Source organism: Tenrec ecaudatus, chromosome 1 (assembly GCF_050624435.1).
Source record: "Tenrec ecaudatus isolate mTenEca1 chromosome 1, mTenEca1.hap1, whole genome shotgun sequence".
NCBI lineage: Eukaryota > Metazoa > Chordata > Mammalia > Afrosoricida > Tenrecidae > Tenrec > Tenrec ecaudatus.
Window position 1 is genome coordinate 308,753,170 of NC_134530.1, and position 24,988 is coordinate 308,778,157.

General features: G+C 43.5%; 2 protein-coding genes and 1 pseudogene across 2 annotated transcripts; 2 read left to right on the forward strand and 1 right to left on the reverse strand.

The window, feature by feature from the left end:
* Positions 1-1,258: 1,258 nt before the first annotated feature.
* On the forward strand, positions 1,259-2,256 carry LOC142427619 (L-lactate dehydrogenase A chain-like; annotated as a pseudogene).
* Positions 2,257-3,752: 1,496 nt separating this feature from the next.
* OR2I1 (olfactory receptor family 2 subfamily I member 1) lies at positions 3,753-7,385 on the forward strand. Its single transcript, XM_075543484.1, has 3 exons — positions 3,753-3,758; positions 5,509-5,557; positions 6,427-7,385. Exons 1-3 carry the CDS (start codon positions 3,753-3,755, stop codon positions 7,383-7,385), a joined length of 1,014 nt encoding a protein of 337 aa, XP_075399599.1.
* A 1,550-nt stretch (positions 7,386-8,935) lies between these two features.
* Positions 8,936-11,314, reverse strand: UBD (ubiquitin D). Its single transcript, XM_075532827.1, has 2 exons — positions 11,181-11,314; positions 8,936-9,812 (listed from the first exon to the last, which is right to left on the reverse strand). Exons 1-2 carry the CDS (start codon positions 11,205-11,207, stop codon positions 9,342-9,344), a joined length of 498 nt encoding a protein of 165 aa, XP_075388942.1. The 5' UTR covers positions 11,208-11,314; the 3' UTR covers positions 8,936-9,341.
* Positions 11,315-24,988: the final 13,674 nt, after the last annotated feature.

Here is a 24,988-nt window from a genome sequence, read left to right on the forward strand (position 1 = left end):
TTTTTCTCAAGGTTGGATAGTTTAACTATTATGTGCCTTGGTGACTTCTTCTTGGGATTCAGTCTAGTTGGTGTTCAGTCTAGTTGGTGTTCTTTCAGTCCCCTGAATCGTTGCCTGATTTTCATTCATTAAACTTGGGAAGTTTTCGTCCAAGAATTCTCTTACTATTGTTGCAGATGACTTCTTTGTTGTGTCTTCCTCCAGTAAGGCAATAATTCTAATGTTGTTCCACTTCATAGCATCAGATATAGCTCTTAGGTTGTTTGTTTTTTTTTTTCAGCTTCTCTGATGGTCTTGTTGGATTTTTGTTCACCTTTGTTAAAGTCTGCTTGGCTGTCCTCCAAGTCACTGATGTGGTTCTCTGCCCCTCCAGTTGATTCTCGAGGTCCATGTTTCTGCTACTGGTTTTTGTAATCTCCTCCCTAAGTTCTTGTGTTTCCCTTTGGTGTATGGCCTTTATCTCCTCTATCATTTCATCCTTTTCTGTATTGTTTCCCTCATATCCTGTATGACTCCAAGCAGCATTCTGAAAATTTATTTCTGTTGCAGCTCAATGTCTTCTTCTGTGTCACTCTGTCGCCATCTTCCCGGAAGTCTGCAGTTTCTCGTATACAGTTTTCTAACTTCAGACAATAAGGGCTAGGTGGTGCCACATTTAATGTGTCACATCTTTTCTTCAAGGAAAATCATTCATTCACCTGATTTTGGATCTTTTAAAAGCCAAGGAGTACCCTGGTGCTGCCAACACTAAAGCTCGCAGCTGCTAATTGAAATGTCAATGATCTGAACCCACCAGCTATTTTGCAGGAGAGAGCTATGGTAGCTCACTTCCATGAAGAGATACAGCTGTGGGAACATGATGAGGCAGCTCCACTCTGTCCTAGACGGTTGCGATGAGTCAGAATTAACTTGATGCCAATGGGTTTGACTTTGGGGAGATGGGGGATGGTTACAGCAGTCTTAACATCTCAGACCACTTTACCGAGATGCCACTTTGTGTTCCATTTCTTCTATCTTATCAATTGCACGTTAGGCCACTTTATGGAGGTTTTTACAACCTGCCTCATATGTTTCACATATTCTATTTTTTAAATTCAGATATTGTCTACTTTTAATGACATGTGCATTTGTTGATTAAGAATATTTGGAAGACCCCTCCCATGCCACCTGTGAGCCCGGAGCTGCTGCCACTCTCTGCATCCCTAAGCTTCCCGCTTGCCCAACATGGAGTCCCATTCCTTCCTCTTCCAAAAGTGCCATGGCAACTCTGAAGGACCGGTTGATTCAGAATCTCCTGATGGAAGAACTGCACCACCACCCCCCCCCCCCAGAATAAGATTACAGTCCTTGGGGTTGCTGCTGTGGGAATGGCCTGTGCCATTTCTATCTTAATGAAGGACTTGGCAGATGAACTCATCCTTGTTGACGTCATGAAAGACAAATTGAAGGGTGAAATGATGGATCTCCAGCGTGGCAGCCTTATCTTTCGAACACCAAAAATCATCTCTGGCAAAGACTATGGTGTGACTGCAAATTCCAAGTTGGTTATCATGGCTGGAGCTCATCAGCAGGAGGGAGAAAGGCATCTTAATTTGGTCCAATGCAACGTGAATATCTTCAAGTGCATCATTCCGAATGTCGTAAAGCACAGCCCGAACTACAAGTTGCTCATTATTTCTAATCCAGTGGATATCCTTACCTATGTGGCTTGGAAGATAAGTGGCTTCCCCAAGAAGCATGTTATTGGGAATGGTTGCAATCTGGATTCAGCACAGTTCCGTTACTTAATGGGGGAGAGGCTGGGAGTCCACCCATTAAGCTGTCACGGAGGGGTCTTTGGGGAGCATGGAGATTAGTGTGCCAGTTTGGTGAGGAATGAATGTTGCTGGTGTCTTCCTGCATCCTGCTTTAGGCACTGATGGAGATAAGGAACTATGGAAAGAGGTCCACAAACAGGTGGTCGACTGTGCTTATGCAGTGATCAAACTGAATGGCTATACTTCCTGGGCCATTGGGCTCTCTGTGGCTGACTTGGCAGAGAGTATAATGTAGAATCTCAGGCGGGTACATCCCATTTGCACCATGATTAAGGGACTTTATGGCACAAACAAGGATATCTTCCTCAGTGTCCTGTGCATCCTGGGACAGAATGGGATCTCAGATGTGGTGAAGGTGACCCTGACTCCTGAGGAAGAGGCCCGGTTGAAGAAAAGTGCAGATATGCTTTGGGGGATCCAAAAAGAGCTGCAGTTTTAACGTCATATACAAACCACTTCACTGTCTGGGCTACAAATGGATTTTAGTTGGGGGATTTGTGCATGTGGCTCTTTTAATCTCTTCTATGACTAAAGCAGTAAAATTATGATCGAGGGTAAGCATTAATGTCCTAAAGTCAGACCTGGGGATGGGCCATAAAGCCTTACAACTCTATCCTGAGGTGAATAATATTTATCATGTGTAGTTCTGTATTGGTTAGCATAAAATTGTTCTCCACCTCCAAGACCCCACTGCCAAGGCGTTTACTATGTGTGATAGAACTTCTGGTACCTTCACTCAACATGCCAAGTCCACCTTCTTTCCCCAATCACATCTTGGGCTCCAGTGTGTAAAGTGAATCCAGTATCGCATGTCTTGTGCAACAAAAAAAAAACCCATTTGGAACATAGCAATATGCCTTACACATATTACAGAAACATAGGCAGAAGCCTTCCTTATATATGGGTGGTTAGAGGGCTTCACCTGGATTCCTAATAGAAATATCAAAATACAGAACAATCATGTGTAAAGGTGTGTCCAGCAGTGCTACTTTCAAGTCTTGTTAAGAAAATTAAAAATCGCAAATATTAAGGAGGAGACTGATATTTCAGTGAATTTTAATAAATTGCACTATTTAATACAGTGATATTTTAAAGGCTACAGTGCACAATCATAAGGTTATCAGTATTTATAAGCTACATTTTACTGTACTCATAAGAGATCTATAATATTATGAAAATCCTTCTACTATTAGATGATAAAAGCAAAATGCCAAAAATATAAAATTGTAGTTCACTCAACTAGAACATAGATTCTGAGCCAGTTAAAACAGTACAGCTGACAGAGAAAGGGAGTTAGATTGTCTCTAATCTTCACACACTGACAGGCACACACAATTCTAAAGGGACTTTCCCTCCAGAATGTGCCCTGCTCACCCTGGAGGACTCCTCTCTGGACACCTCCATGAAAAATTAAAGTGATGGGAATGGGACATTGAATCCCTAGAGCTCTGGCCTCTCTTTTAAACCACAGAGGAAGTTGATTCCCCTGGTTCTTTTCCCTGCTCACCAGCAGCCTACCTCCTTGCCTCCAACTGCTATGGCTTTTTGAATCAAGAGAGAAATCTTTTGCCAGCACCATGGGTTCATGCTAATTCTGTATGTTCACCAGTCCTTGCCTTAGCAGAACCCCACTACTGGGTGCTCCAGAAACAGACATCCCTGGATCTTGACTTTTCAGGGGACTTAGGTGGCTTCTTGTCCAAAGAAAATTCTCTCCATTCCTCTCTGTCAAGCAAAATGGTGCTGAACCCACATCTCTTCCCTGCTGTGCCTGGCTGTGATTTCCAGCTCCCATTCCACAAATCTACAAAGTATGCCACTAGGTCTTCTTGTTAACGACGTCCCCGTGCCATTTCAAGCCCAGAGAACCAGAGTCAGGGGACCATTTATCAGCTGGACCCTCATGATCCAATTACCAGTGCCAGGCAATCAGACATGAAGGTAAGTAAGTGTGTTACTGAACTGTCCTAGGAAAATGGTCCTGCGGATGAAGAGGATATTCTAGAATACCAATGAAAGTCTGAGGACTCATTATGGAGTACTGTTAACAATAAATTTGCCTCCTGGCTGCTTGGGGTGAGTGCTAGCAGACGTATGTATACCTACACAGGTGTCAAAGCTATGGATTTGGGAATCTGTACATCCGTAACATTGTCTCTGCAGTATTACCACTGGGCGCCTGATTTCATGTGAGAACAATAGGACCTGTTTGGAGAGGAATGTGGGAGGGATTGCATGTCTGACAAGGCTTGTTTCGATGTGGGTGTGGTATTAGAGAATATAACTTTTCATAGCCGTCTAATTGCCTTGGACCATACATAAGAATGCCATCTCCAGTGCTTTACTCATCAGGGTGACCCCAAAGCTGCCAGGTTCCTTAGAAATCAAGATCGGGTTTTGCATGCCCTTTCCACATGCCCCTTAGCATAATACAGTCTAGTTTCTAAAAATAACAATGACTTTGGATTTAGTCAGATTTGGGTTGGAAGTCTGAGAAATATTTACAAACTGTGAGACTTTGGGTAAATGATCTACATCACAAATCAGTCCCCTATTGGAACGAATAAAATAGGACTGCTATCTAATGTGTAGCAAAGACCAAAGTGAACCGTTGAAAATAGGACTGCTATCTAATGTGTAGCAAAGACCAAAGTGAACCGGCTGACTCAGCACCAACATACCACACAGTGGGTTCTGACTCGTAGTGGCCATACATGCAGCAAAATGAAATGCTGCCCTCTAACCACCTACCTGCTCGTCTCTGCAATGAGGAGGGAATGGCTCATAGTCACAAAACAATTGCTGTTTGCCTGGCACCAGTCTAAGAGTGGTCCATGTCTGAACTGGCTTGTTTCTATGTGCTTGTAACAGTCAACAATCTGAGGCTGAAGGAGGCCTGGAGACACGGGTGCTTGAGCTCTCACTGGCTGACTGAGAGGGATGAAGGCTACCAGCCTACTGCTGATTCAGAATCTGACATCAATCAACAGTCAGAATAAATGAGGGACTCTACAAACAGGATGGGGTTTCCCATTGTTCTTAACAGTTCTATTGGAATATAATTCACATTTCATACAATCCATTGTATAATATCACTACAACCAGTTTTAGAACATTTCCTTCATTCTTGTATTCCTCATTATTAGCTCCCCATTTCTGTCCCCAGCCTCCCCTACCATGTCCCACTCCTGCCCCATTAAACATAATGTTTTGAAGATGGTTTGTTTTCCCCTTTCCCCTGAAAAACATTTTTAAGATTATCATTCTTTTAAATTAAGAATAGCGAGTGTGGTGTCTAAAAAGTTAGCCTTACAGCGATGTCATCAAACAGGTATCAGTTGCTTTACACATGAAAAAAATTGAGGCAGAGAACAATGGAGTGACTTTCCCATATCAATGGGTGACAGCTCAGCTACCCCAAACTCAGGTTTCCTGACTGCTGGCTTGGTGTCCTAACCTATATCCTGATGTAAAGGTTGGTGGGCATGACCATGGTCGTGCAGGAGGGGCATGGCCATTGGAAGCAGTCGTGAGTCCCCACAGTGTAGACATCAGCAGTCAGCAGTGTAAGGGGCTGCATTAGGAGAAGGAGAACATCTGGAACAAGGGATGTGATGGTTATGACCTACCAAGAGTTGACTAGGCGAAGCCTGAGATATTGCACTCATTTTTAGATACCGCTCACTTTCAGAGAAGGGAGATTGAGGCTGAAAGTGAAATCCGCCTTCAAGTATCTGAAGGTCTGTCATGTGGGAGGGAGATTAGATTAGCCTTTGGGCCCCCAGGAGTATAACCAGAACCAAGGAGAGCTGAAAGAGCATTGCCTTAGAAACTAGCCAGGTCCACATTCAAGTCTCACAGAGCCAAAGAATAGCTATGGCTTGAGGACAACATCCAGAACCTTTCTGCCTCAGTTTGTTTCTCTGTACTATGAAGGTTCTAGCCAGGTGGCCTTGTACAGAAAACACTGGGTGGCTCACACCAGGGGGTTCAAATCTACCACCCTTTCCATTCTGCAGGGAAAGGAAGAGGTTGTTCTTTCCCATAAAGATGTCTAGTCTCAGAAACCCTAGGGAGCAGTGCTACTTAAGCCTAAAAAAGGCGGCTGTGAGTCAGATCGACTTGATGGCAGTGGGTTCCAGTTTCCTCAAAACCAAACCAAACCAAAGCAGCTAACCCTTTGTGGTCTTATTACTTCTGGCTCATAGACCCTCTAGGACAGAGCAGGTCTGTCCTCTGACAGGGTTTCCAAGGCTGTAACTCTTTACAGAAGCACACTGCTGAAGCTTTTTGCTCCCCAGAACTGGGGTGAGTTAAACTGCTGACCTTCTGGTTCTCAGTCAAGCACTTGGCCACTGGGCCGCCAAGGTTTTTCATCTTCCTTGTGGAGCAAAAAAACCCAAAGCCACTGCTTTCCGGTGGATCCTGCCCCAGTAGGATCTTGTCAATCAAACCACACGGTATCTCCGTGCACGGCAATCTTTCTGAACCGCGCATTCAGCTCTATGCGCGACCCTAGCTGCTTCCACCCATCCTTTCTTTCTTCCACCTCGTGTTCTTCTTCCTGGGTTTTCACTCCCACCCTTTTTCTATTTCCACCTCCTGGGAGTCTCCCCCCTGCAGGTCAACCGCAGCTCAGAGGAGCGCTTCTTCCTGCTGGGTTTCTCCGACTGGCCCTCCCTGCAGCCGGCCCTCTTCGTCCTCGTCCTCCTATGCTACCTGCTGACGCTCCTGGGTAACTCGGCGCTGGTGCTGCTGGCCGTTCGCGACGCGCGCCTGCACACGCCCATGTACTACTTCCTCGGCCACCTGGCCCTGGTGGACGCGGGCTTCACCACCAGCGTGGTGCCGCCGCTGCTGGCCAACCTGCGTGGCCGGGCGCGCTCGCTGCCGCGGGGCGGCTGCCTGGCACAGCTGGCCGCGTCGCTGGCGCTGGGCTCGGCCGAGTGCGTGCTGCTGGCGGTGATGGCGCTGGACCGCGCGGCCGCCGTGTGCCGCCCGCTGCACTACGCCAGCCTGGCCTCGCCGCGCCTGTGCCGCGCGCTGGCCGGCGCCTCCTGGCTGGGCGGCCTGGCCAACTCGGCCGCGCAGACGGCGCTCCTGGCCGCCCGGCCGCTGTGCGCGCCGCGCCGGCTGGACCACTTCGTCTGCGAGCTGCCCGCGCTGCTCCAGCTGGTCTGCGGCCGCGGCCGCAGCGACGGCACCGAGCGCCAGATGTTCGCCGCCCGCGTGGTCATCCTGCTGGTGCCGTCCACGGTCATCGCGGCCTCCTACGGCGCCGTGGCGCGCGCAGTCTGGGGCCTGCGGGCCGGCGGGGGCGGGCGGAAAGCGCTGGGCACCTGCGGCTCCCATCTGGCGGCCGTCTGCCTGTTTTACGGCTCGGCCAGCTACACCTACCTGCAGCCCGCGCGCACCTACGACCAGAGCCGGGGCAAGTTCGTCTCGCTCTTCTACACGGTGCTCACGCCGGCCCTCAACCCGCTCATCTACACCCTGAGGAATAAGGAGGTGAAGGGCGCCGCGAGGAGGCTCCTGGGGGACATCAGGAGGGGGGCGGCCAGGCCGTGAGGAGGTGGCAAGGGGCCACCGAGCCAGCCCAGGACCGAAGGATGGAAACGTCCATGGGAGGGTCAGTCCATGCTGCCCTCAGACTCTCCTCTGCTGTGAGCGATTCTGTAACAAGGCTCCACGGTTACTGGGTGAAGTCCCCCCCCTCCCGTCAGAAATGCCCCTGCTTCACGAGGGATGTGTCTTTCCTGTTACCTAGCGGTTGGAACCAAACCCAAGGTCACAGAGTGGATTCTGACTTTTAGTGACCAATGTACAAGGAGACGTCATAAAAATTCGTAAAATGTGGAATGGAAAGATAATGGAATTTCCCCCAATAACTTTTGGAAGCCCTCTAGTGGGAAAGAGCTACCCCACAGGATGTCCTTGGCCGTGATCTTTGCGGAGGAAGAGGGGGGATTTCAACCACTAACTTTTAGATCAGCAGCTGATCCTTGCTTCTACCACCCAAGCTATATAAACTTTAATCTAGATAAAGGTCTGGGGAAGAGAAAAAATGTACCCCCACCTCCCACCCAACCTGGTTTCTGCTAGACTAAGGAGGGAGGAGGTGGGCTACTGAGGGGGCACTTACCATTCCTTGAGCAATACAGTAACCTCCCTTCAATACTTCTAATGCTGATTAAATTATGTGTAACCGGATGTTATCTTTAACTTGTCCCGGTGGGATGGAAGAGTTATGGTCTCTAAAGTTGACAAAGAGCTTTTGTTTGTTTGTTTTCTAATGTAGGGAACCTTGCAGGAGACTCTGTGCAAGAACAGGAATCAAGAGCTCTCTCTCCAGCAAACTGAGACATCATGGCAACTTACCCAGATGACCAGTGCTCAGCAGAGGGCACTTGACTCATAAGATTGACGTGGTGGTTGTGCTGTGTTGGGTGAAGATAGGACACTCTCCCATAGGAAGTGGTTCATGCACCAGTTTTGAAGAAGACTCTAGCACTCGTCGGAAAGGAGGGCAAGGCTCGGATTCTAGGAAGAGCCAGCTTGCAAGTGATTAGTGGCAAGATATGAGTCAGAGACTGTAAGAGAGAGGATAAATGGATGGTGGAGGAGGAAAGCGGGGGGTCTGGTGTTCCCAAGAAGAAGTTGTAGAGGAATCAGAGAGGAAAACCTCCATTAGCAAGAACTTGGGCCCAGAAGCCAACCCCATCTCTTTCTTATTCAACTGATGCCTCCAGCCAAAAAGAAGGCTTGCTAGACGCTAAAGACAGAGACTGGTGCACAATCCCTCACCTTTTAGAAAGACCATTCCCGCCTGAAGATTTTCTACCCCCAAGGAGCCCACACTAGAGAGAGAAACAGCAGTTCAAGATCCCCCTGGAAGCTCTCTCCCTGCCCACTACCATGCCCATAGAAAGGAAAGACTTAATTGGGTGTGGGACATGGACAGTACATAAGGGTTACCATGCCAGATTTCATGTCACACCAAATACCCTTACACAAAAAGCAAAGCTTTGTAATTAACTTTTTAAATTATTTATTTGTTATATTATGATCATGTCACAATAATTAATTAACTGAAACATAAGTAATTTCACTCTTCTTCACTATAGCTGGAAATTCAGTTTGACTCCACAGCCATTGGGTGACATTATAGATGAGGCAGAAAACATAGAAAATACTGACACACTTGGGTGCCAACCTATGCCTTACTATCTTAATGGGTAGGAAAGGAAATAGAGGAGATTTTCTACAGATCAGAATTGGATTTAAATGCTGCCTACCATATACCTTAGCAGTTCATTTTCCATTCTCGGGAACACATGATACACAATCAAACGGGTTAAAATCAAAGAGGCCCAGCCTGGAAAAAGATTCCCTCCCCATCTCATCCCAAATCTTACTTTTCTATTTATTACCTTCCCTCTAATTTTTCACAACCACCAAAGGATGTGATTCGTGAATAAAGAGATAAGCTCTTTTGCGCTTGATACCACCCCATCCCTAGAGCAGTCACCCTGCATAGCAGCGACAAGTAAGGAAAAGGAAGTTGTCCTTTCTGATGTCATAATCTGCCATCTTCTTCCCGTCTTCCAGGGTCTTTCCATTGCAGTTCACGGTCTGGGTCTCGGGGGTTATACCAGTCTTCATCTCGATCATCTTTTTCACCTGGGCCACGGAGTAGGACCTCCACACCAGCAGGTGGTACTTCCGCCCATCATCATCTAGGTCTATCAGGACTAGGGGCACCTCCTCATCAGTGGGCTTCACCACCTTCAGGGTGAGATGAATGGTCTCCTCTTTGTCAATGCCGTAAGATGAAAGGCTTCTCTCAGGCCTGAGGGTTTTAGACCCCAGCAACAGGACCTGGTCTTGCACGTGAACCTTGGTCTTGGATCGGATATGCTCATTGATCTTCTTTACTTTGTCAGTCTGGTTGGCAGTGAAGGTCATCAATTCCCATTGCTCAGAACGAACATTTACCTGAACAGAACAACGAGAATCCAACAACAATGCCTTAATGTCCACCTCCCCCTCTACCTCCCCAACCCCACCCCCTTTGCCCACCTGAATGACTCCTGCCCTTCCCCAGCCTGTCAGGTCCCCTCACTCCTTTTCACCAACCTAAGTCCTTCACTGGCTTGGACCTTCTCCCTTTGGAATTGCCTGATTATAACACAGACAAGAAAATGAGTCTCCTTCCATTATAGACATAACTCGTTTTCCATTCTAAAATAGTTAATAATGCCCATTTCTATTTACCTGCCTCCTTTCCGGATAAGCTCGCCGAGTGTCAAAAAGTTAATCCAACTATAAAAGCTTCAAAAGATGTATATTAGACTCAAAAGTCACCTCCTAAAGAGAGTTTCCAAGACTTGACAGACTCCTTGGATATCCCCTTGGCAGGAAACTCTGGTTAGGACACATCATCTCAGCAGGATCCATTTCCTTTAGCTCACCCGATGCTTTATCATGACAATGCATGTATGACCGTGGCACTGTCTCCAGTGTTACTTGTGAGTCTGTTTCATGGCTCTTGTGCTATACGATCACCTTTAATGTGATCAGTTCTCACTCACTGATGGTAGGAACTACACTAGTTTTACTTCAATCACTGGAACATGCTGAAAGATGAGGACATTTACCCCTGTGCAGCTGTTTGACAGCCCGGAAGACCACCCTTGAGGCCCCTTCAGAAATAGCTTCTCCAAATGGGATAAGTGATGATGTTACATTGTGGAGATTGTAAGCCATGACGTGAAACAGCTGTATGTGAATGGAAAATGGACTTTCTCTGTGAACCTTCAAAAGAAAAAGTATATATATATATATATATCTTCCCAGGTCGGCAGTCATCAAGACTGTTTGACATTCTTTCACTAAAATGTCACTCCTCTGTATTAAACATGACCTTCCTCTCAGCTTCTCCTTAGAATGCATCTATTCATATATCAAGTAATTTATTATGTCATCAACAATGTAAAATAAATATGTTTGGTAAAGCCCTCTGAGGAGGGAGCACCTTAGTTTAAAAGCTCTAGATTCCTAAGCGGGGCTCAAGACATCATTTTAAAGCTTAACAGCCCCAATGGGCACCTCCACTCCCTATGATTTACCCGGAAGAGTGGCCAGCATCCAAGCAGTGGCACAAAGCAGAACTCAGGATGTGAAGGACCCGATCCTCTCCCTACTACCTTTCTTCCCACAGTGCAAAACCCCCCACCCTCTCTCAAGATGCCTCCCCATCTCCCCGCCTTCCCAAGCACTGCCACTTGCCCGCCTCCTGAGATCTTTCTGCAACTCTTGGGGACGCTCCTCCTTTCCCATCCCCTTGATCAAATCCTGACTTACACAGAGGCAGGGTGCGTTGGGAGCCATCACGGCAGTAGTCAGGAGAGCAGAAATCTGAAGATGAGAAAAGGGACCTGAAACCCAGCTTATATAGAGCAGAGTTGGGAATCCCTGGACCGGATGGCGTTCTGTGCCCTTTGTTCTCACACTTTGTCAGAAAGCTCTTTCACTTTCAGTGGGTGGAGTGGGGTTAGTTAATAAACCAAGAATACTTTCTGTTATGGCGCTGCTCCCCTCGGCTGACGTATTTTCATTCCAAACATGGGAGAGTCCTTTATAAACCTTATTTTTCCCTGATTAACCTCCTTACATCCCCACTTCTGATCCTGATTTATGAACCATCAGCCCTGATCCTCACTAGCATGAAGACCTTTTATGCTCAGTGATGTTCCTCTCATGTTTTTCTGTGTCTTCCATCAGTTACTTAGGGACCTTCCTAAGAGCAAGGGAGCCCAAGAGAGGACAATCAGGGTTTCTGTAGAGTACTGTGATTTGTGAGCAGCCTATGCACAGTGGAATGTCCCAGGGTGAAACATTGTTTGAGAGGACAGAGGGTGAAACATTGTTTGGGAGGACAGAGGGTGAGACATTGTTTGGGAGGACAGAGGGTGAAACACTGTTTGGGAGGACAGAGGGTGAAACACTGTTTGAGAGGACAGAGGGTGAAATATTGTTTGGGAGGACAGAGGGTGAAACATTGTTTTGAGAGGACAGAGGGTGAAACATTGTTTGAGAGGACAGAGCCCTAGACTGAGAATAGACAGGAGTTCAAGTCCTAGGGGTACCACCTGGTATATGACCTTGAGCAAGTTTGTTCACCTCCTTAACTGCTGGCTTCCTAGTCTGTGAAATGAGATTATGGAAGAGGATCCCTAAAAAGATTCCAGGCTTGGGTTATTCCGGGTTGACTAGAAAAGCAAATCCATGGACACACATATGTGGATAAGAAAGAGATTTATAGAAAGAGTAATTGAATATTGAGAAAGCATCCCAGCTCAGTTCAGGTCAAGTCCATAAGTCCAATGTTAGTCCATATGTCCGATCCCATTCTATAAAGTCCTCTTCAGACTCACGCAACACAATGCAATGATGCCGAATGCAGGAAGATCAAAGACCAGTGGGTGGAAAGTCATGTAAACCCGGTTGCAGTGGAAGCATCTCAGCACTGGTGTGGGTCTTCACGTGGCTCCTCCAGCTCCAGGGCCCTGGCTCCATTGGTGTAGCTCCATGTGCCTTGTCAGCAGGAATGTCCAGGAAGGGTGGGTCTCGCCTCCAGTGAGCTATTTATCTCCTTCATGCCTCCAAATGAGGTCATCAAGCAGAGACCCGATTGACAGGCTAAACTCCACCCCTTTACTCTTAATAGTCTCAAGATGACACCAGATGATGTAACTGCCACAAGGCTCAAAATAGCTTTGTTTATAAATATCCTTTACAATGCATTCTACGTGATAGCCAAGCTAGTCACATCCCTGGCCTATGGTCAGAGGGGATTCACCAGGGGCTTTATCCACGTATATTTCCCACTTCATTTTTTTTCCATTTATAATTTAGCACCCTGCCTTGTGATCTCCCTTATGATCCATTTGAATTTATTCTACTTTTTATCATTTGCTGTTTTCTTTTTTTTGTTTTGCCCTTTAAGGTCTATTTTATCTTATAATAAGACAACCATCCCATCTCCTTCAGTTACTGTTTGCATTGAACAGGATTTTCTGCATTTCACTTTCAATTGGTCTGTCTTTGGATCCACAGTGGATCTCTTCTACGTAGCAAAGAGTGGATCACGTTGTCTTGCCCACTCGCTCACTGCCTTTTGGCTGCAGAGTTTCATGGAGGTACCTTTAAAGTTATTCTCATGAAGGAAGGACTTGCTTCTGCCATTCTCTGTTTACTTTCGGTGTGTGGCACACCTTTGTTTGCCTCATTCCCTCCAATACTGCCTACTTTCGAGTTGAGTTGATTTAACAAGCCCTGGGAAGAGGCATGGATGCCTGGTGGCATAGTGATTATGCATTGGGCTGCTAACTTCAAGGTCAGCAGTTCAAAACACCAGCCGCTCTACGGGAGGAAGCGGAGGCTTTCTACGCCCGTAAAGAGCCACTGTCTCAGGAACCCACAGGGGCCATCCTCCCCTGTCCCGTGGGGGCTGTACGAGGGAGGAGGGACTCCGTGGCCATGAGTTTGACTCTAGTTTTGGAAGAGGATGGAGCCTGGGGCGGCACTGCTGACTGCCAGGGCGGCTGTGCCAGCCCACCAGCGGCTCCGTGGGAGAAAGATGAGGACGGCTGCTCCCTGAAAGAGGTCCAGCCTCGGGAACCTTAACCAGGGCACGGAGAGTTGGAATCAACTCCGTGGCAGTGGGGGATGGGTTTCTGAAGAGGGATTTGGTCACCACAGATCTGCCAATCACAGCCCGCTTCTCCTGTGGCTCCGTTCACATCTCCTTGATGCTTGGGAAGTCCTTTGGGATCAGGGTGGCCTCACTCTTTCTGATGGGAAATCTGGAAGACGGAGGTTATTGGGACAAACTGCGTCCTCACTGCTGTCGTTGGTCTCAGCATCACTGTAGATACTTACTGGGTACTTTCATAATCTCGTGTCAACTTGAGGACATGAAGAGTGGACGCTGTTTTCTTTTCTGTTGAGTTTTTTTTATCTCTTTTACTTTGTTCTGTTCGGTTCTGTTTTAATGTTTTTCTGTATCTGAAGTCCCAGGATGGGTGAATCTACAGAGACAGTACCTAGATTCATGTTTCTTTGAGGTATGGCAGCAGAGGTTGGGGGACAAAGAGAAGCTAATAACAATGACTCAAGAGTGAATGAAGTGTTCTAAAACTAACTGATTGTGGTGATGATTGTATAGCTGTTCTTGATGTGATTGACCTATTGAAATTGTATGATATGTGAATTACATCCCAATAAATTATTGGGGGAAAATTATAATACAGAAAAACTGAGAAGTCAGAGGAGATGTCCTTTTAAAAGGCTTTAGAATCCTGTGATTTGAGCTCTCCAACACACTCCCTATCTTGTCCCAGACCCTACAAACTAATCCTACCACTTGAAAACAACCCACAGTCAAAAGCCAAATGCTGACTCCCACCGTCCTCACACCAAGCACAAGCCAGCACAATCATCACATCCAGCCTCACAGCACAGCAACTCTGTTCCCCAGGACTCTCCGCGCTGCTGTGGTCAGAGAAGGGAATGGTGACATTTAGACTGGGGCTCCAGAGTGTATTAGCTCTGCCCTTGGGAATGTATCCCATCACTGTGATTCCCCTACATTCCAAACTAGTGACTGCCCTCTCCCAGACTCTCAAAACATTGCACAAACCCAGTGTTTGGTTGTGTTTTGTTTTTGTTTTTCATATTTATTAAAAAGTATTTCAAAATTTTGTTCTAAGTAAAAAGTCTGTAGCAATGTCAACTAGCATCTTTGTTTTCACTAGCCATATTGTACCTTTACTCACTGATAGGTCTGACAATCCCATCTTATTCTAAGAATTTCCATGCTGAAGGACTTAGATTTATAGAGGTGTCTGTGTAAAATAATGGGGTCCAAGCATTTATTCTAGTATTTCAAAGCTCCAAAGAGAAACCATGGACTGCTTAAAGGACAAACCAATCTATCTTGGAGGAAGAACAGCCAGAGAACTCCTTGCAGGCAAGGATCTTACATATTTGGCCATGCTGTCAGGAGAGACCAGTCCCTGGAGAAGGACATACTGCTTGGAAAAGTGGAGAGGCAGCGAAAGAGAGGAATGAGATGGATTGACATCATGGCTGCAGCCATGAGCTCCAGCACGGGAACAATTGTGAGGATGGTGCAGGACCACGCAGTATTATGTTCTGTTGTGCATATGGTCACTGTGGGTCATAGCTGATTTGATGGCACTTAACAACAATAACAACAAATCTGTATAGCAGTGAGCAGACACAGCCTCAACTTTCTCCCTTGGAGCACTTGGTGAATTTGAACTGCCAACCTTGACGTTAGCAGCCGAACGCCTAACCCACAGTGCCGCCAGGACTCCTTATTGTTTCAAAATCACATTATAAACAAGTTAGCTTATTTTAAGTGTTTGTTATATGATCAGTTAATACGATTGAAAAAAAACTGATTCTTATATAGGTGTATTTTGTGAGGAAAAATACTTTTACAAACATAGGAGGAGTGTGAGGAGGAATGATTGCCTGATGGAGTAGACTGGGAACTATTAGGTCTTGCTATTGTTGGGTTATTTCTCTGAGCTCCTGTAGTCCCAAGGGTGTTTCAACCAAGATGAAAGGATTATGCCTTTGGCAGCTGCACAACAGAGACGGGTGCCCTGCATCGCTGCTCCAATAAGATTTCAGGATTCTGAAGCATCACCAGTGACCAAGCAAGAAATACCAGCTCGGGTTGAGGATGATAGGGAAACAAATCCCTAATAGCAGGGGAGCTGTGGGGGAAGGGACTTGAAAGAGAGAAAGGAAAAGCTATCTAAACAGCTTCAGATTACTCAACAAGCAAGATAAATAAATGCTTACTTGTGCTCAATCTGGAGTGAACAATTTCACTTTTTTTTTAACCACATCAAAGATTCTGCTTCTAACTTACTGACATCTCATGGTCCCGACCCTTGGTGTAGAATCAGACCTCTTTTCAACTTCACATTTCCTGACAGCAACAGAGTACCCAACAGGCAAGGTCAACACAGGCATACTTAATAATCCCTAGCCAATAATTCCTCAAGATTTTCACCAGCCTGGTCTAAAGGTTGGTAAGATTATTCAAGGGTGCCTGATAACACGTAACTCTCATCTTCCAACCCTAAACCAGGTCCCTCAGACTCCCCTGGTCCTCCAGGATCACAACAGTTGAGGCAATGCCAAGACTGGACCCGTGAAATCTCCATGCCCAGGCAAAGTCTGGAGATTGGTCAGTTTTCCCTTCTGGTCAGTTAAAGAGGTCCTCCCTCCCCTTACAAGTTTTACAGATCAGGAATAGAAGCCTCTACACCAAACTCTCCAGCATCATGTGGTCTCTGGCTGACCAGACACTGGGTGGTAACAGTGAGGCACTCACAGGAACAGGGGATTTCCATCATAGGCTAAAACTAGGACAGCCCTTCCCAAAGAGCACGTGGATTCTGAGAATCAGAGCCCTTTCAAGGAATATGCAAAACAAATCTCTCATCTTTTTTTACAGCAGTTGATTCGATTGTGATGAGGTCCATTCCTTTCTGACTCAGGTTATTTACATTTCCTTCCTTATCTCTGTTAGATTTGCCATTGGTTTGCTTCCTTTTCTAATCTATTCAAAGAACCAACCCCTTGTCTTGTTGGGGGTTGTTGTTGTTGGGGTTTTTTGTATTGTTTTTCTGCTTTCTGTTTCATCTACTTCTGCTCTAATCTTTTGCACTTCTTTTCTTCTGATGACTGTAGGCTTATTTGCTGATGCTTTTTCTAATTGTTGGAGATATTGAGTTTAGGTGTTGACTTGGTTATTTTCCTCTTGTGATGCGTGCTATTATTGTTCCCTGACACTGCTTTTGCTGTGTTGCCAATGTTTGAGTATATTATGATTTCATTCTCATTTGATTCAAGGAATTCCTTTATTTCTTCTATGAATCAGAGTTTTAATCATGGTATTACTAAATGTTCATGTATTTGATTTCCCAGTCCCATTGATCTCTTCCTACTGTTGATTTCTAATTAAATAGCATTGTGATCTGAGAAGATGCCTTATAATATCTTGAAGTTTTAAAATGTATTGGAGCCTAATTTTTAACCTAACATATATGTTCCCTCTATCTACTTTGTAATTATCTTTGTTACAAATTGATATCCCTAGTACCCTATTTTCAGTCTTATGTTTGTTTTACTTTGGATACTTCTAAATCTGGTTTGACGTCTGGGTGGTAATATCAAGAATGTCACATCGATTGTTGTTGTCTACTGTCGTCAATTTTCAGTCCAAAGAATTGCCTTGGGTATTTCTTGTAAAATTGGTCTGGTTTTTACAAATTCCTCTACTTTCTGTTTATTTGGAAGTGTCCTAATTTCACTGTCATACTTGAGGGACAACTTTGTTGGATATATGATTCTTGGTTGGCAATTTTTTTTTCTTTCAGAATTCATCTATGTCATCCATCGCCTTCTGGCTTCATGGTTTCTGCTAAGAAACCAGGGTTTAGTCTTACTGGTTCCCCTTTTAAACTAACTTTTAGCTTTTCCTGAACTGTTCTAAGATTCTTCCTTCCTCTTTGGATCCAAAAATTCGGACTGTGATATGTCATGGTGAATTTCCTTTAGGATCTATCATGTCTCGGGTCTGTTCAGTATGTTAGTCTGCGTAGACTAGAAAAACAAATCCGTAGACACTCATATGTCTACAAAAAAGAACATTGAACATTGAGAAAACATCCCAGCCCAGTCCAGATCAAGTCCATAAGTCCGATATTAACCCATATGTCTGATACCAATCTATAAATTCATCTTCAGACTCACGTAGCACATGCAATGACGCTGAATGCAGGAAGATCACAGGCCAGTGGGTGTAAAGTCTTGTGAATCCAGTGGCAGTAGATGCATCTCAGCACTGGCAGGGGTCTCCACGTGGCTCCTTCAGCTCCAGGGCTCTAGTGTAACTCCATGTGTCTTCTCAAGGAGAATATCTCACAGGGAGTGTGTGTGTGTGTGTGTGTGTGTGTGTGTGTGTGTGTGCCCCAGCTCCAGCAAGCTATTTATCTCCTTAGCGCCTCCAAATGAGGTCATCAAGCTGCAAACTGATTGACAGGCTACACTCCACCCCTTCACTCATAATAGTCCCAAATTGACAACAGGTTATGTGACTACCACATTCAGCTTCTTAACTGCCTATCTTCTAGTCTTTCATAGTGTTAGGGAAGCTTTCTTTAAACAACTCTTTTGACAATTTTCTCTGTATTTTGCTGTTGTTGTTTGTTTGTTCTTCCTTTAAAAAATTCCTCTTGATGATGTTTCACATAACTCTTTGGCTTTCTTAGGATATTTGTTCTTGTTTTATTATTGTTACAGTAGGTTAATACTGAGATAGTCATCTTCCAGCACAGTAATTCAACCTTCCATTGATTCATGTTTACTCCTTTGCTCCTTAAATATCTTGTTTCCGAACTCTTATACTAACCTCCTGGATTTTTATTTGCTGTTTTTATATGGTTTCTAATGTTTCATTTATCTTGTTAGTATATTTTAATATGCTAGAAATCTATTGAGTGGAAAAATCCAGGTCAAGGGGCAATATAACATATATTGTTAAATAAATCTAAAAATTTAACATAACTATATAAAGAGACAGAGAAAAACATAATCTACTTGGAAAGCCAAAATACATCCAATCACTGGGCCCAGGTACATGGCCATGATAACGATACCTAAAAATTTCCTGATCCCACAAAGTAACTGGAATAACTAATGCAATCATTAGCTATGGGATAAGGTACAAGCCAGTGGCTCATATTCACTTGGCAGCGGTCAGGTCATCCTGGATTCAATCCAGTTATTCTTCCTATTGCTGTGCAAGTCATTTAAACATCCTGAAGAATATTACTTTCTTTTCTAAATTGAAATTTCAGTTATGAATGCAAGAGGGGTTACCCCCCCCCCCAAAAAAAACACACTGGAAACAGCTCTGTTGGGTGGAGCTTTCATAGTCCACATTTTTCTTGCTAGCCAAGCGTCAAGCAACTACTCTGAATTAGCGCACCCAGTGGCACCAACTCGGAAGGTTCTCTCTGATCACAGCAAATTTTTTCCCCAAATCAGTTTCACTCAAACCTTGTTTTTTTGTGATGGTCAATTTAAGAGAAAAACTGGAGACTGTGAAATTTTGTTTCCTGCTCTGGAAAAATGCTGCAGAAACTGCTGTGATGTTGAACACAGTTTACAAGGACAGCACGATGGGGGGAAAACTCTCATTTCAAAAAGGGTGAACTGTCAATTGATGACAAACCTAATTCTGGACATCCATCAACTTCCCAAATGGATGAAAATGTCTACTCGTAGTGCATTTGGATTTCATTCCACCAGGTCAGGCTGTTAATCAAGCTTCTATTTAAAGGTTCTGGCAAGATTGCATAACAGTGTGCACAAAAAAGGCCTGATTTGTGGCAGACAGGGGACTGATTTTGCCATCACGACCATCCACCCTCTTATGTTTGACAGTTTTGTGCAAACAAACAAACTTAAAAACATGCCTCTTTTGCCCTATGCACCTTAGCTCGCTCTGTGTGACTTCTTTTTTTTTTCTTCCTGCGAATGGAGAGGGACATGAAAGAACAGCAATATGATGACATAGAAGAGATAAAGAGAAAAAACAAGGGAGGTCCTATCAGCCATCCAAACTGACGAGTTTGAAAAAGTTTCCAAGAATGGAATAAAAGATTTGACAAATGTATTATGTGTGATGGATAGTACTTTGAAAGTGATAAGATTGTTTTGGTTTTTTTTTAAATTAAATACATAGCTTTGGAAAAACATCTGGTGTGTGTGTTTTATTTGTTTGGTTTTGTTTGGTAAGCCCTCATAAGTTCTCTTATTTAAAGTAATGTTACTTTTAAAAGACACAACTATAAGTCATCTCTCTTGTGGTAAATATCTTCAGTGATCCATTGAAACTTCAAAAGTCTTAGAGTTAAATATAGCCTAAATATGATCTATCCAAAATTAGGAAAAAACTAAAATGATTCCATTCTGACAAAAATCTAAAAACAATGTCCCAGAAGTCCAAAATGATCAGTCAGTAATATATCTGTTTATTAGAAAGAGAAAATGAATACTCTTCAGAGGAATATAATGGAATATATGTATTCTGATCTGCAGAATTACAGATTATAATATTCTGTGTAATATATACAGATTCTCTATAATATGAGTCTCATTTCTTTGACCTACTGCCAAAGAAGGAATAACAGAGAAATGGCAAGGGACAGAGTCTCAATACAGGTTGATATTTACAATTTCTCTAGCATTCCATCCACAGTATCTGGTATAAAATAGAAAACTAATAATTGTGGGTGGAAAATTAGCTAGAAAGATAGCTAGGGAAAAAATTCTCTATAAAAACAAACCCTAGCATAATCCAGTTATCAGATAGGATGCTAAAATAACCATTACACTTTAAAGAATCCCACGGAAGGATCTATATAATGAACAGAAACATGCTGGATTTTGGGAGCTGGTTTATATGAAGTTTAAAAAGAATCTTAGAACTGAAAAATATAATATTTGAAATAAAAATATATCAGACAAGATTAATAACTGATTGCAATTAACAGAATAAGGTGCTTTGAGATATATTAAAGATTATACAAACTAAAGCAGAGAAATAAATATTGCACACACAAAAAGAGACTGAATGACCTGTTACCGTATCAAGTGCTTCAACATATCTGTAACTGGGTCTCCAAAGACGACAAGTGAGATAAAGGGCAAAAAGTTTTGAAAATTATTCACCAAAAATTTTCCAAATTTTTATCAAAACCTGCAACTTACCTACAGATTAAAATATTTCAGGAGACTCTAACTCTGTTAAATTTTAAAAGAAGGAAAAACCAGCAGCAGTTAAAAATCAGACAAAAAAGCTGATATCAAGGGCTCAAGTAGAAAGCAAATGTTTTGAGAATGATGATGGCAACAGATGTACAAATGTGCTTCACACAATGGATGGATGGATAGATTGTGATAAGAGCTGTAAGAGTTTCCAATAAAATGTTTTTTTTAAAAAACAGAAACAAACAAACAACAACAAAAAATCAGACAAAGAAAAATCTTAAGTCACCTGGAAGGAATGAAGACATTATGCAACAAGGAACAGTAATAAAATAATCATTAACTTCCCATCAGAAACAAATGAAGTCACGAAACTATGGGATGTATGTAAAATGTTAAAAAGTGACAAAAAAAAACAAATAAAAAACCTCCCAATTTAAAGTTTTATGTCTTTCCAAAATGAAAGTAAGACAAAAACAATTTGAAATAAAAAAACAGATAATTTGATGTCAGATGATATACACTACCCTCCCACACACAAAAAAAATGCTAGAGGAAATTTCTCAAGTTATAAATGATAACTAGAGGATGCTGTGGTAGTTGCACAATTTCATGCCAACTTGAAGTGTAGGGGTGATGTCAATCAGGTCACAGCCTGATGATGCCTCCTGTGGGCATAAGCAGCTCATCAGGAGGGTCCTGGGCACCTCCCCTCTCTTTGTTGAGAGGCCAGGCAGAGACCCCTGGAGATACAGCCACTGCCACTGGATCCACAAGACTCTGCACCCACCTGCTGTTGATCTTCCTGCATTTTGCATCATTGCTGGGGTTTTGTGAATCTGGAGAGTGATTTATGGACAAGTATCAGACTTATTTGGACTGGGATGGGATGTTTTCCTAATGTGCAATTACTTCTTGATCTAAAGCTCTCTCTTATACTTATATGAGTGTCATTGGATTTGTTTCTCTAGTAAACCTGTCCTAATACAGATGCTTACATCTACACGATTTAAGGGGGGAAAGAGCACTTTAAAGGGTAAATAGAGTCGTATCCAGATGAGATATATGACTAGCACAAAATAAGGGGGAACATGGAACAATGTTGCAACAAAGTACCTATATGCCTATTTACTCAACTGAAATTATGTCAGTACTATACAGGAGTGGGTTCTGGTCAATTAAAGAGCATATGTCTAGAACAACCACTAATAATTCAAAACGTACAATTAAAGTTCAACAAATCAGCTAATTGAAAAGTAGAAAATAAGTTTTGTTACTGCCAAAGAAGGAATAACAGAGAAATGACAAAGGCATTAGACATTTAATAAAACAGATACCAAAATGGAAGACATAAACCCCACCATAGAAAAAGTGTCATTCATTATGGATTACTAAACCAAAAAATAGAGGTTGTCAGACTAAATAAAGATGCAACACCCAACAGTATGAGGCCTACAAGAGGAACCACTGACTCACTAATGGGTCAAACATAAGAACCACTGTGAGAGCGGCACAGCACCAGGCAGTGTTTCCTTCTGTGGTGCCCAGGGCCACTGTGAGTCAGTCCTGACTTGACAACAACAACAGCGCAAGAGGAACACTTTATGTTCTAAGACATAAGTAGGTTGAATATAAATACAGAAAAATATTTCACACAAACAGTAATAGTGTGTCAATGATACTGTCAGATAAAGTAAGACTTTACGACAGAAAATATTACTAAAGGCAAAGGGAGATGGTTCATAAAGACGAAGGGATTAATACTCCAGAAAGGTATGATCAATACTACAGGATATGCACCTGACAACAGAGCCAAACATAGAAAGCAAGATCTAACAGGATTGGAAGGAAAAATATACAATGCAAAAAATATACTTGGAAATCTTAAGACTCTAAAAATTTCATAATACAACCAAGTAGAAAATAAATAGGGATTTGGAAGACTTGAAAAACTCTGCTAAAACTTGATCCTGTTGGCCTTTTCATTATAATACATATTCTTCTCAAGTGCTTATGGAATATTCACTAGTAAATGCTAGGAACTCGGGTAGAAGTGGGTTATGCACTGGGCCTCTAACCTCCAGGTCAGCAGTTTGAAAAGATAAACCACTCTCAGGAGACAGATAAGGATATCTACTCTCATAAAGAGGAGCAATCGTGAACTCCAGAGGGGCAGTTCTGCTCTTGTCTTATGAGTCATTAGTGAGTCATAGAGTCACTATGAATTAAAAGCAGCTCGTTGGCAGTGCGTGAGAGCTGACATAGGAAGACAAAAAGGATGGTGCCCAGCTATCGAAAGAGATAGTGTCTGGGGTCTTAAAGGCTTGAAGGTGAACAAGCAGTCATCTAGCTCAGAAGCAATAACGCCCACATGGAAGAAGCACACCAGCTGGTGCGATCGCAAGGTGCCAATGGGACCATGTATAAGGCATCATGCAAAAAAAAAAGAATATACATATATATATATACCATAATGAATGAAGGGAGAAGAGCAGTGTGGAGACCCAAGGCCCAAATGTCAACCACTGGAGATCCCCTCATAGAGGGGTTTAGGAGAGGACATGGGTCAGTCAGGGTGCAATGTAGTACCGATGAAGAACACAGCTTTCCCCCAGATCCTGAATGCTTCCTCCCCCCAACTACCATGATCCGAATTCTACCTTGCAGGACTGGATAGGGCAGAGGTTGTGCACTGGTGCATATGGGAGCTGGAGGCACAGGGAACCCAGGGTGGACGATACCTTCAGGACCAGGGGTGTGAGGGGCAATGCTGGGAGAGTGGAGGGCGAGTGGGTTGGAAAGGGGGAACTGATTACAAGGATCCACATGTGACCTCCCAGGGAGATGGACGGCAGAGAAGGGGGAGGGGGGGAGGAAGACTCCGGATAGGGCAAGATATGACAAAATAACAATCTGTGGGTTATCAAGGGCTCATGAGGGAGGCGGGAGCGGGGAGGGAGGGAAAAATAAAGAGGAACTGATGTGGAGGGCTTAAGTGGAGAGCAAATGCTTTGAGAGTGATTAGGGCAAAGAATATATGGATGTGCTTTATACAATTGATGTATGTATATGTGTGGATTGTGATAAGAGTTGTATGAGCCCCTAATAAAATGTTTTAAAAAAAAGAAAGTGGTATCAAAATGCACATGCACATGGACAATGAAGATGGGAGGCTGAGGAAATGGACTCCATGACAGTGAGTGAACGAGGGAGAACTAAGCAATAAGGCAAATCCCAATAATTTCAGGTGACTTTAATTCATTTAAAATGTGTTCTCTGACCTAAATTGAATTAGGACTCAACAACAGAGGTTCATTTGGAAAGCCAAAAAATATTTGGAAATTATATGACAAAATTCTAAATAATCCAGGAGTCAAAGAAGAAAACCTAAAAAGAACTAGAAAAATATTCTCTCAAATGAGTAGACAAGAAGAGCAGAGTAGGAATCTATAAAGCAGAAGACAAAAATAATAGAATATAAAGTAGAAAAATTAAGTAGACAAAATTCTAAAATTTCAGCTACCCAGACCAAGAAAGACATAGAGAAAAATAAAATTACAGGCATCAGAAATGAAACCAAACCTACAGACATGCTGAGGATGATAAGTTAGTATTGTGCAAAAATTAGAGAACCTAGCTGAAATTTTGAAAGTTCATAGAGCAGAAGTTACCAGAGTTAAGAAGAAATAAATAATTTGACCAAAACTATACCAAGAAATTGAATTAATAATTTAGAATACACACACACACACACAATGCCCAGATATGTCAAATATGCCAGTCCTATGAAAACTTTTCAGAAAATAGTGGAAGAGGAGAAAATTCCAAACTCACTCTATAGTCCCAGTATTATCCTGATACCAAAGCCAGAATTTTTAAATTCACACGAAAACTACAGAAATATATACATGGAATAGAATGGAATGGAAGAGATAACGCAGCTAACAAGAATGGGAATGATGAAAATGGGGAACAGGAGGCTGCCAACGAGGTGGACGAAGGATAGGAAGAAGGTGGGGAAGAGGAGGCAGAGGAGGAAGTTGATGGCGAAGAAGAAGATGAGGCAGCTACAGGCAAACGAGCAGCTGAAGATGATGAGGGTGATGATGTGGACACCAAGAAGCAGAAGACTGATGAGGATGACTAGACAGCAAAAGGAAAAGTTCAACTTAAAACAATCAAACAAAACCACACAGGCCACCGTGACCAATCACCCTCTGCTTCCCCGTCTCAGCATTGAAACGCGGTCACCTTCAAGTACAGCGGTCACCTTCAAGTACAGAGTCCCG

What these genes read in the sequence shown, in the direction of transcription:
- OR2I1 (XM_075543484.1), top strand. An exon ending in CCGCCTTCAAGTATCTGAAG is followed by an intron (nt 5,558 to 6,426) that starts GTCTGTCATGTG and finishes ACCTCCTGGGAG; the next exon opens with TCTCCCCCCTGCAGGTCAAC.
- UBD (XM_075532827.1), bottom strand. Translation starts at nt 11,207, where the DNA reads ATGGCTCCCAACGCACCCTGCCTCTGT. An exon ending in CCAACGCACCCTGCCTCTGT is followed by an intron (nt 9,813 to 11,180) that starts GTAAGTCAGGAT and finishes TGTTCTGTTCAG; the next exon opens with GTAAATGTTCGTTCTGAGCA.